Here is a 12,299-nt window from a genome sequence, read left to right as displayed (position 1 = left end):
GCGTCCTGGCGCACGCGGACCACGCCCACCCGCCAGCTCTGCAGCCCGCCCAGGGCCACCTCCCAGGCGTGCGAGCCCTGCGAGAAGACACGCGAGCCCAGCAGGCAGGGCGCCGAGGAGAAGCGCTCCGGGTTCTCCACCTGCACGCGGTAGCCGTGGTTGGTGACGCTGGTGAGGTCGTCGGACACGGAGAGCCAGCCGGCCGCGGTGTTGGGGTCCAGGCTGAACGGAACTGCGGCAGAGGGGTGGGGAGTCAGCAAACCCGACGGCAGCCCCTTCCGCGCGAGCCCACACCCCCACGGACCCACCACGGCGGTCCACCTGGCCCCAGCCCGTGCAGGGAGCTGCCCTGGGCCGAGGGGTGATATTAGGGTTGGCCTGTCCCCCCCTCCAAAAAAGTATGGTCCTGGTCACTTCTGTGGCTCAATGCCTACAATCCCAGCACTCTGGGAGGCCAAAGTTGGAAGATCTCTTGAGTCCAGGAGTTCGAGACCATCCTGGGCAATACAGCAGGACATCATCAGAAAAATCAAAAAATTAACTGGGTGTGGCGGCAAGGTTCCAGATACTCGGGAGGCTGAGGCAGAAGGATCGCCTGAGTCCAGGAGCCCAAGGCTGCGGTGAGCCATCATCACACCACTACACTCCAGCCTGGGCAACAGAGTGAGAACCCAAATCCAAAAAAAAAAAGATGTGGTTCTAACCCCTGATATCTCAGAATGTGACCTTATTTAGGAATGGGATCACTGCAGATGTATTAGCTAAGACGAAGTCAGACCGCAGAAGGGAGGACCCCTGATCCAACATGACTGCAGTTCTTATAAAAAGAGAAGATGGTGGGGAGGACGTCGCTTGAGTCCAGTTCAAGCTGTGGTAAGCCACGGCTGTGCCACTGCACTTCAGCCTGGGCAACAGAGCTAGACCTTCTCCCTAAAAAAAAAAAAAAAAAAAAAGGCCAGGCTCGGTGGCTTAGCCTGTAATCCTGCACTTTGGAAGTGGATTGCCTGAGCCCACGGGTCCAAGACCAATCCAGGGAACCTGGCAAGACCTCATCTCTACAATAAATAAAAAATTAGCTGGATGTGGTAGCATGCGCCTGTAGTTCCGGCATCTTGGAAGGCGGAGGCAGAAGGATCGCCGGAGCCCAGCAGGTCGAGGCTGCAGTGGCCAGGAGTTTGCCACTGCACTCCAGCCTGGGCGACGGAGTGAGACTCCGCCCCCCCCCAAAAAAAGAGAGAGAGAGACAGAAGAAACACAGATACACAGGGGAGGAAGCTGTGTGACAAAGGAGGAGGAGCTCAAAGTGCTGCCGTCAGCAGCCAGGAGGACCAAGGGTGGCCAGTAAACACCGGAAGCTGGAAGAGGCAAAGGGTCCTCCTCTGTGGGTTTCAGAGAATATGCGGCTCTGCCAACATCCTGATCATGATTTCCAGCCTCCAGGACATGAGAGGATACATTTCTGTCACGTTAAGTCACCCTCTCTGTGGTCCTTTGTTACTGCAGCCACAGGAAATGGATAAAGACAGGGACCCGTGACACTCACTCAACCTGTGACATCTTGGAAAAGCATGTGCCATTCCCCTGGGTCACAGACATCTCACCCCGTAAAACCACGACACAGTGGCAGAGCATCAGGACCCCAGAGCAAGACATTCTGCCAAGAGGGCGGGAGCTGACTCAGGGAGGCGAGGACCTGGGCTGGGGACCTGCCTGGGAGTGGCCGGCAGGGAGGTCCACTGGCAGACGAGGGACACTCTAAGGAGATGGGCGGCGGAGGCAGGTCCAGGCCAGCTGGCTTTCTGCCAGCACAAAGCATTTCCCCCACCCCCGGAACCCCTGCCTCACCCCCGGCTCACCAGATTCCACAGATGTGACCATCTTCCTCCAGACGCGGAACTGCAGGGAGTCCAGGTACTTGCAGACGTCGATGAGCATGCCAGGCTGCACAGGTTCTGGCTCCATGGTGCAGAAGAGGCTGGAGAAGGAGAACGGGGTGCGGTAGACAGGGCCAGGCCAGGCATCCTGGGCTGAACTGGGTTAACCGGCAACTGGCAGCACGACTTGTTTCCTCGCCTCAGGCCCAAGTTTCCTGGCCACTTTCCCCACGACAAGGCTGAACTGGACTCAGCTAGGAGATGGGCCAGGGGCCACCGGGCTTGCTACACCCCTTCAGGACGCGGGCTCACCCTGCCCCAGCTGGGAGAACTACGAATAGAAGGTTCTCTGACTCAGCTGCTGAAATCACATTTACACAGGCCTTACCGCCAGTAAGCAGTGAGTACAGGGAACTCACTACGCCCAAGTGCTCGCTTCCGTCTTTGGCCACCTCTGAGTGGGACACAGCTCTTTCTCATCCAGCCCTGCGAACCCAACAACCATCAACACCAACCAGTGTGGCCGGAGGCTCTCAGAGGATGGGGGCTGACCAAGAAACAAGCCTCACACTGGGCGACCCACTGAGAGCACGAGCCATGTGTAGGACGGCACTTTCCCTCCCTGCACAGTGGACCCTTCATGGGGGACCCTCCACACTGGGGAACAACACTCTGCCTCAGTGCCAACTGCAGTGTAATGCTGTGAGGGAGGGGTCTCTCCACCTGGCCAGGCCCCGCCACTTCCTGTGCTGCACCCAGCTGGCTGTGTTACCTGCCTGGCCCTGGGGCCACTGGTGTTTGCACCCCCGGTATTTCTGCCTGCTCGTCCCTTCCCTTCCACCAGCTTTGGTAACTTACCGGCGTTTTCGGCTCTTGTGTTTCTGAAAAACAAAACAAAAAAACACGGAGACACAGATGTAGGGGAAATGTCCACATTTCTGACTTCAAAAGGAGTCAGGCATCCCATGTTCATGGATCAGTAGGTTTAATATTGTCAAGATGCCAGTACTCCCTGATGTGGTTTGGATGTGTCCTCCAAAAGTCTGTGTGTTGCAAACTTAATTCCCAATGTAACAGCACTGGGAAGTGAGGCCAAATAAGAGGTGACTGGGTCATGGGGGCACAGCTGTCACAAATAGACTAATGTCATCATGGCAAAGTGGTGTAGTTATCCCAAGAGTGGGCTATTACAAAGCAAGTCTGGCCCCTAGTGCCTCTCTGTCTCACATGCTCACACTCAGTTTCTGCCCTTGTCAGATGTTGGAGCCACACTTCCTAGCCTCCAGAACTGTGAGCTGAATAAACTTCTATTGTTTATAATTCATAAGCAGTATATAAATTATGTTTATAATTATGTTTATAATCTATAGCAAGAGAAGACACTCCCCAAGTTGAGCCACAGACTCAGTGTAATCCCTATCCCAGCTGTAATCCCTATCCCAGCTGGCTTCTTTGCAGAAACGGAAAAACTGATACTAAAATTCATATCGGAATTCAAGGGACTTGGTATAGCCGAAACAATCTCAAAAAAGATCAAAGTTGGAGTTGTCACACTCCTCATTTTAGACACTTACTACAAAGCAACAGTAATCAAGAGAGTGTGGTACTAACATAAGGACAGATGTAAATTAATGGAATAGAATTGAAAGTGCAGAAATAAACCCCACATTTACTGTCAGCTGATTATCTACAAGAGAACCAAAACCACTCAATTGAGAAACAAATAGCTTTTCCCACAAATGATGCCAGAACTGGATACTGACAGGCAAAAGAATGAAGTTGGACTCTTATCTTATGTCATATACAAAAACTAACTCAAAATGGATCAAAGACCTAAAATAAGGCACTAAAACATAGAAGACTTGTATCTAGAATATATAAAAAAACTCTTACAACTCAACAATAAAAAGAGAACTCAACTAAAAAACGGGCAAAGAATCCAAATCGACATTTTTCCAAGGAAGATCTACAAATGGCCAGTAAGAACACAAAAAAGATGAGTTCAACATCTTTAGTCAACAGGGAAATGCAAATCAAAACCACAATGAGATACCACTTCATACTCACAAGGATGGCTACAACAACAAAAAGATAAATTTTGGCAAGGTGTGGAGAAACTGGAATCCTCATACACTGCAGATGGGAATATAAAAAGGTACACCAGCTGGGTTCAGTGGCTCAGCCTGCAATCCCGCGCCTTTGGGAGGCTGAGGTGAGTGGACTGCCTGAGTCCACGGGTTCGAGACCCGCCTGGGCACCGAGACCTACAATAAATCAAAAAATCAGCCGGGCGTGTAGCGCATGTCTATAGTTCCAGCTAAGTGGAAGGATCCCTGGAGCCCAGCAGGTCGAGGCTGTGGTGGCCGGGAGCGGCCACTGCACTCCAGTCTGGGCGACAGAGTGAGGCTCCAACTCAAAAAAAAAAAGAAAAAAAAAGGTACACCACTTTGGAAAACAGCCCGGCAGTTTCTCTGATGGTTAAACCTAAAGTTACCATATGATCCAGCAAAGCTACTCAAAGAGATAAACCCCAGAGAAATAAAATTATGTCCACACAAAAATTGTACATGAATGTTTATAGCCATATTATTCATGGTAGCCAGAAGAGGGAAACAGCCCAAATGACCACTGTCTTAGTTCATTTTATGTTGCTCTAAAGAATACCACACACTAAGTACTTTACACACAACTGAAGTTTATGTGGCTGATGACTCTGGAGGCTGTGAAGTCCAAGAGCACGCGCCGGCAGCTGGTGAGGGCTTTCGTGCCTCATCACTCCAGGGGGGAAGGAGACGAGCAAGCGAGTACCCATAAAAGCAGGAGCAGCAGAGCAAAGGGGACCTGAGCTCACTTCCATAATAAGTCCGCTCTCTCAATGAGTGACTCACTCCTGCAGTAACAACGGGAATCCATTCACGAAGGCAGAGCCTTCCTGACCCAACAAATCCCCTCTTATCAGGCCCACTTCGCAACACTGTTGCACTGAAGATTAAGTTTTCAACACATAAACTTTGGAAGACATAGTCAAACCACAGCGACTATCAACTGACGAATCTGTAAATAAAAGTAGCACAATCATTTGTGACATGAATTCAGTCGATGACAAACCACATGACAGTGGCCCCAGGAGATTATAATACTGCGTTTTCACTGTACCTGTTCTGTTGAGAGTCTAAAACTGATTGTCGTGATACATGCACAGCTCTGGATATACTAAACATCACTGAACTGTACATTTTTGTTGCGGCTGCTGTTGTTGAGTTGAGGGCTCACTCTGTCGCCCAGGCTGGAGTGCAGTGACACAATCACAGCTCATCACAGCCTCAACCTCCTGGGATCACGCAATCCTTCTGCCTCAGCCTCCCGAGTAGCTGAGACTACAAGTGCAGACCACCACACCTGGCTAATTTTTTTTTTTTGATAGCAGTGAGGTCTCACTATTTTGCCTAGGCTGATCCTATATTCCTGGGCCCAAGCAATCCTCCCATTTCGGCCTCCCAAAGTGCTGGGATTATAGGCATGAGCCACTACGTCTGACCGAACTATACATTTTAAATGGCTGAATTATATAGTTTTTGAATTATTTCTCAATAAAGCTGTTATTAACAAATACAAGAGAGTCACAAACCAAAGCCATTCCTGAAAGCACATTGGGTACTGAACAACACTCCCAATATGAACTGGCTTTCTTACCCAGCTTTTAGAACACACCAAAGGATTTTATAATCAGGGGCATTTTGGAAACAGAGACACTGTGGTTCAAAGCTTTGTATGAGGCGGTCCTGTCCAGGATGTGACACCCTGCCTGAATGGAGAGATGTCCCTGCCCCTCTTACTCAGCCCTGCAAAGACTCCCCTTTCCAGAGTTCAGCTGCTCTCCAGATGGAGGAGACACCTCACTATGTTGACCAATTTACAAACCACCCTTCAAGTTACAGAAACTTCTCTGTAAGGACCAAGGACTCATGGGGGAAAATGAAATCAATAAAAGGAAGAACAGATGAACAATATTTTTAAAAGAGATTGGAATCATGCTTTTCTTAAGAAGGAAGAATAACAAGACATCATATTTAGATAAAAAATTTAAATGACTGAAGAATGTTAAAAGGTTCCATTTTATTAAAGGGTAGAAGAGAGAAGGAACGCACAAATGAGAGCAACTGTGCAAGAGAGAGGGGACAAGAGAGAGAGAGAAAGGGGGAAAGAAGAGAAAGGAAGAGAGAAACAAGAGATGCACAAGGAACTCTGCTCTGAGGTGGCCTTTTGGCTTCTTGATACAAACAGCAGGTCGCCTGCGAGCTCCTCCAGGCCAGCACCCGGGAAGCTATGGGACGACTGGGTTGGCCAGGGCCGGTGGGGCTCGGGTTCCCAGCTGGTCCCTGAACAGCTGGCCCCGGTCACAGCCCAGATGCTGCGCCCTCACCATGAGAAAAGACACGTCGTCCTCCTTCATCTCCATCTGCAGTCGCTCGATCTCATGGGCCAGCGCTTCCGTCTCCTCTGCAAGCTGCTTCATCTTCTCCTCGGCCAGCAGCTGCTTCTGCCTGGTCTCCTCAGCCATGGCGTCCAGGATGGCCTGTTCCTCCACTCGCAAGAACTCACGAAGCTTATCGAACTCCTGCCGGATTCGGCCTTCCAGCCAGGCCGCCTCCACCTATGACAGAGCGGAGGAGTCAGAGTCAGGTGCGGAGGGAGACTTGGCGGTCACCAGTCAGCGACGGCCAGATACTTAGCAGAGGAACCCTATGCTCCAGAGAGATCTGATGTCGACCCGTAGAGAGAAAAATGTCGATATCACAGTTTATCAGCACAAGTTCAGAAGTTTGACTTTCCAATGGGAAAGTCAAATATGATAAGATGGTTTTGGTAAGTTTTTAAAAATAAGATCAATGCTTATAGGCAGAACTGGAGTCCCATAACCTCATCAACATGCAATGCTCTGTATCCACTTCAGGTAGCACAAGAACAAGGAACATCCTGAATCACAGAAATGAACTGCTGCAAACAGCAGTGATTTTTTAAAAGTATTTGCTGGCTGGGCTCAGTGGCTCAGCCTGTCATCCCAGCACTTTGGGAGGCCGAGGCGAGTGTTGCCTGAGCCCGCAGGTGTGAGACCAGCCCGGGCAACTTGGCGAAATCTCGTCTCTACAATAAAATAAAAAAAATTAGCCAGGCATGGCATCGTGTGCCTGTAGCTCTGGCTACTTGGAAGACAGGTGGAAGGCTCGCTGGAGCTCAGTAGGTCCACGCTGGGGTGGCCGTGAGCGTGCCACTGCACTCCAGTCTGGGTGACAGAGTGAGACTCCTATACATACACATACACACACACACACACACACACACACACACACACACACACACAAAGTATTTGCCTGCCAGTTTGAGGACTTTACATTTATCTAGTCCAGAATATTTACCAAAAGAGTAGCAGGAAGTATGTATTCTAAAACTGTCAAGAGTATGCACAACCCAACTCAAAACTACAAAAAGTATTTAAAAAGTATAAATGTAATCAAATAAAAAGCAAACAAATAAATAGTGTTCATCTTGGAATAAGAAACAAATTCCTTAGTATGACAGGAAACTGAGAGGCCTCAAGGAAAGAAGGGTATAATCGAACACACAGAAAAACAAGAGGTTCTGTATGGCAGGAGGCTATCAATACGGTGGAATACAGAGACACAAAATTCCGTGACAACTACGGGGAAAACAGCTCAAAACGTGTGTGCTCCAGCAACGGCAGGCTGGTCATCTCCTCTCAGAACTGAGAATTCAATACAGACGCTCCTCAACTTATGGTGGTTTTTTCCCCCATTAGGCTCATGGGAAGTAATGAAAATATCATTAAATCAAAAATGCATTTAATTCATTTAACCTACTGAACATCGTGGCTTAGCCTCACCTACCTTAAATGTGCTCAGAACCCTTACATTAACCTACAGTTAGGCAAAATCATCTAACACAAAGTCATTTTATTTTCTTTTGAGTTGGAGTTTCACTCCGTTGCCCAGGCTGGAGTGAAGTGGCATGCTCTCAGCCACCCCAGCGTCAACTTGTGGGCTCCAATGATCCTTCCACCTCAGTCTTCCAAGTAGCCGGAACTATAGGTGCAAGCAACCACACCTGGCTCATTTTTGATTTATTGTAGAGACGAGGTCTTGCCAAGTTGCCCGGGCTGGTCTTGAATCCATGAGCTCTGGCAAGTCACTTGCCTTGGCCTCCCAAAGCGCTGGGATTACAGGCTGAGCCACCAAGCCCGGTCACAAAGCCTATTTTTAAAGAAATTATTAAAATATTTCATGCAACTTACTGAATAATGATTGTGTGAGAACTCAAAGTATGGTTTCTACTGAATGTACACTGCTTTCACACCATCATAAAGTTGAAAAATTCCAACTAAAACCATTATAAGTCAGGGACCAGCTGTATGTTTAAGGATCTGAAAATACGACAAAATGATTCACTGAAAAAGTAAAAATGATACAAAAACTAAAAATGATCCACTGAAAAAGAAATGACAAACTAAGAAAAATATGTGCAATATATATGACCAAATAGTATTATTCTTTCCTTTTTTTTTTTTGAGTTAGATTCTCACTCTGTTGCTCAGGCTGTAGTGCAGTGGCATGCTCATGGCCACTGCAACCTCCATCTGCTGGGCTCAAGTGATCCTTCTGCCTCAGCCTTCCAAGTAGCTGGAACTACAGGCATGCGCCACCATACCCAGCTAATTTTTTGATGTATTGTAGAGATGAAGCCTTGCCAAGTTTCCCAGGTTGGTCTCGAATCCATGGGCTCAGGCAATCCTCTTACCTCAGTCTCCCAAAATGCTGGGGTTATAGATGTGAGCCACTGTGCCCAGCCATATTATTCTTAAAGTACAAAGCACTCTTACAATTCACTAACAGAAAAAATATTCCAAGGAAGAAGAAAAAAGACCATGAGTTAGTATTCCTAGAAGAAACACAAATAGCTATTACACTTGTGAAAAAATATATAAACTTACCAATAAGCATATAAATACAAATGAGATCAGACAGCACTATTGGACTAGCAGGTAAAGACTGATAATTTACAGGTTAGAAAGACTGGAATCAGGGATGGTTCTCATCACACAGAAAGATAAAGAACAAAGCAGACAGGAAAAATCAGCAAGTGCAAAGTCAACTCCTGGCCAGGCATGGTGGCTCATGCCTGTAAGTCTAGCGCTTTGGGAAGCCGAGGTGGGAGGACTGCATGAGCTCAAGAGTTCAAGACCAGCCTAGGCAACATAGCAAGACCTCCTCTATACAAAAAATTTCAAAAAAAAAAAAAAATTGCCAGTTAGGCTCGGTGGCTCAGCCTGTAATACTGTGCCTTTGGGAGGCTGAGGTGAATGGATTGCCTGAGCCCGCGGGTTCGAGACTCGCCCGGGCAGTAAGACCTCATCTCTGGGCGACAGATGAGAGAGACTCCAACTCAAAAAAAAAAAGAAAACTGCCAGACATGGGTAGCACACACATGTAGCCCAGAGGCTCAGGAGACTGAGGTGGAAGGACTGCCTGAGCCCAGGAGGTCAAGGCTGCAGTGAGCTGTGATCGTGCCACTGCACTCCAGCCTGGACAACAGAATAAGACCCCATCTCAAAAACAAAAAAAAAAATTAACTCTCACCACCCTCAATGCTGGCAATGACAGCAACATAAAAGGTTAACCCTAAAATCTCTACTTCACTCATTGACCTGACCAATTGAATTTAACAGGAAAAGCATCAATCAGGCTGGAATGCTAGTGGCTTCACATATGACCACAGCAAAAAGCTCAGGAGTCCTACACTTCCTGGCATGGGCAGACAGTACTGCTATCTGGACAGATGGACACTCCCCAAGTATCCCCAGTCCAGAACTGTACAAGGCCAGCTAGTCATATGGCTTTAGCCACAAAAGGAAATCAAGTAAAAGGACGGCGGTGAAGTTGGATGACTCCATGACCAATGGAAAAACATTCAAAGGTTCTCTCCAGCAACAGCAGGCTAGTCATCTCATTCGGGGGCTGGAATTTCAATATACGTTTATGGGTCTGACATACGATGACAAAATAATTCACTGAAGAAGTGAAAACTCTCTCTTCCATCAGTTTGTTGGTCTGTTGGACACTTGAAATGTTGGCTGACTTCTCTCTATTGGGCACTTATATGCGTTATCGAATCAGAATGTTTTTAAAAATCCTAATAAGAGGGAATTGATCTCTTTTTAGAGGAAGGGATTAGCTTGCAGGGGCTTGAGGGATTTTTCTACAGAACCAGGCTTGGATTTGAAGATCAGCCTGCTTTGAGCGACTGCCCAGGCCCCCAGCACGCCACCCGAGCCTCTCTTCAGCTCTGTTCCACCAGCTCTGGGGTCACGGAAAACGCCAGGGCAAGAAGTTCATGAGGCCCTTCCCTGGACATAATCCTCGTCCCCGGACACGAACTGGAGGGTACTGCAGGCTCTTGAAGGTAGCACCCAGCAGGCCGGGCCAGCTGCGGCTTAGCTGTGGCTGAGATGAGTTCCACTGAGCGGTCATTACTAGAGGAAGCCACCTCAGAAAGTGACGGGTCAGAGCCCAGATCAGTACTCAGAAGCCAGGATGCCAAGCCACACAGGACTCAGAACGAGAGGGGGCCGGGGCAGAGGGAGCCAGTTCATTCACCTGACTCACAAACAGTTATTGTCACCTACCCACTTCATTCATTCAATCAACATTTGTTGGTCACCTGTTGTGTACCAAGAACTCTTCTATCTAGATAACCGGCAATAATGCACCCTTCTTTAATTATATTCTAATGGGAGGAGATAAAAAACAAAAAGGTAATTACAGGCAACAAAGTGTCAGAGAAAACAAATCAGGGAGATATGACATTGAGTAAAAGAGGGTCACTTTGAGGAGGTGACCAGGAAAAGCTTCTTGAAGGAGACATTGAAGCTGAGACTTTAAAGGCAAAGAAGCGGGGCGTGGGATCTGGGGAGGGAGGAGACTTAGCTTGTTTAAGGGACCGAGATATGACGAGGCAGGAGCAGGAGTGCCAGGCTGAGAAGGAGGTGAAGCTGAGGGGCAGGCAGGAGCCAGGTGACGGCCTTGGAGGCCTGGTAAGGAGCTTGGGCTATCCTAAGTGCGACAGGAAGTCACTAGGCAGGACACAGCAGAGAGGCATCCCTGACATGTTTTTCTAAAAGATCCCTCCAGTCCAGGGACAGTGGGAGGTACAATAAGAGCAGACATCCAGAGCCAGGTAGGGGGCCAGGGGACAGATGATGGTGACCCAGACCAAGAGGCAGAGAGCTCGATAGACACGATGTATTCTAGAGGTGGGAGGACAGGATTGCTGACAGAGTGGACGTGGAACAGGTCACGGCTGGCGTGACCGTGTGGGTAGATGGTGACGAGGCACGTCCTGGAGCTCTTCTTAAACCACAGTGCAGATGCAAGGGGCTCTTTAGGCTACTTCCATGACTCCTGGCATGGCCACACCTAGGTCTTCAGAGGAGCCAAGGCAGAGAAGCCACAATTAGCATGCAGGGCATGGCGGCACAAGACCATCAGAGAGCTAAGGAAGGCCAAATCTACCTGGTGGGTGACTTTTGCCAAAGCCAGGGCCAACCCACCTTCACTTCTCCCCCCATCTTCCCAGTTTTCCCACCCAGTTTTCCCACTCAGCCCAAGCATTCACTCACCTGATTGTGCTTGGCGATGGCCTCGTAGGAGCGGCGCATGGCCCAGAAGGCCTTGGCCTTTTCCCGAAGTGCGTGCTCCATGTTCCTGCACTTGGCCTGATGAGGGAACGAGAAGGAAGTAAGGAGGCAGCCTAGGGCTGGAGACCAGGCAGGGCAGGCAGACGCACCACATTACCAACTGGAATTCCACTTCCACACAAGCGATGCTCAAATGCACTTACCAAACTCAGTCTATGCCAAGCACTGTGGACACAGCTGAAAGGTGAAAGTGGCCTTGACCTTGAACTAGACATTTGCAGGATAAAGGGCCCTCAGATATCCACTACCCTAACCTGGCGCAGATGGGGAGACAGGGCTGAGGAAACAGGACCTATTTTCTCTCACGCTGGTCACAGCACAGCACAGACAGATGTCTCACCTGGCCTGGAAGTGGTCCACACTGGGCCCTGAATCCCTGAGCTGTGTGGACAACTCTAACAACAGTGTGGTCACAGGTTCCCTTTGCAATTTTTTAAACTGGGTGGGTCCATGGTCATTAATGTCCAGGTCTGACAATGGGAGCTGCTCTAGTCATTTCCGAGGGAGTGAAGCTATCTTCCATCTAAATATGCCCCCCAAACTCCTCCTTTATCCTGACATCTTAATACTGCTCGGATCATGTGAAATTTTTTTTTTTTTTTTTAGTTGGAGTCTCACTCTGTCGCCCAGGTTAGAGTACAGGGGCATGCTCACAG

General features: G+C 48.8%; 1 protein-coding gene across 1 annotated transcript in view; it reads right to left on the bottom strand.

The window, feature by feature from the left end:
- TRIM35 (tripartite motif containing 35) overlaps nucleotides 1–11,661 on the bottom strand; it is a gene marked incomplete at its 5' end in the record, with an annotated part of 12,001 nt that extends 340 nt beyond the window's left edge. Inside the window, 5 exons of the mRNA XM_021707296.1 lie at nucleotides 1–232; nucleotides 1,857–1,975; nucleotides 2,733–2,755; nucleotides 6,298–6,528; nucleotides 11,566–11,661. The exon at nucleotides 1–232 is cut by the window's left edge and continues 340 nt beyond it. Of these exons, the coding sequence (XP_021562971.1) occupies nucleotides 1–232; nucleotides 1,857–1,975; nucleotides 2,733–2,755; nucleotides 6,298–6,528; nucleotides 11,566–11,661 (701 nt within the window). The remainder of the gene's footprint in view (nucleotides 233–1,856; nucleotides 1,976–2,732; nucleotides 2,756–6,297; nucleotides 6,529–11,565) is intronic.
- Nucleotides 11,662–12,299: the final 638 nt, after the last annotated feature.

The sequence above is a fragment of the Carlito syrichta genome, unplaced genomic scaffold, assembly GCF_000164805.1.
Source record: "Carlito syrichta isolate Samal-C Ts95f unplaced genomic scaffold, Tarsius_syrichta-2.0.1 Scaffold117909, whole genome shotgun sequence".
Classification (NCBI taxonomy): Eukaryota; Metazoa; Chordata; class Mammalia; order Primates; family Tarsiidae; genus Carlito; species Carlito syrichta.
This window is presented reverse-complemented; position numbering and strand designations above follow the sequence as displayed.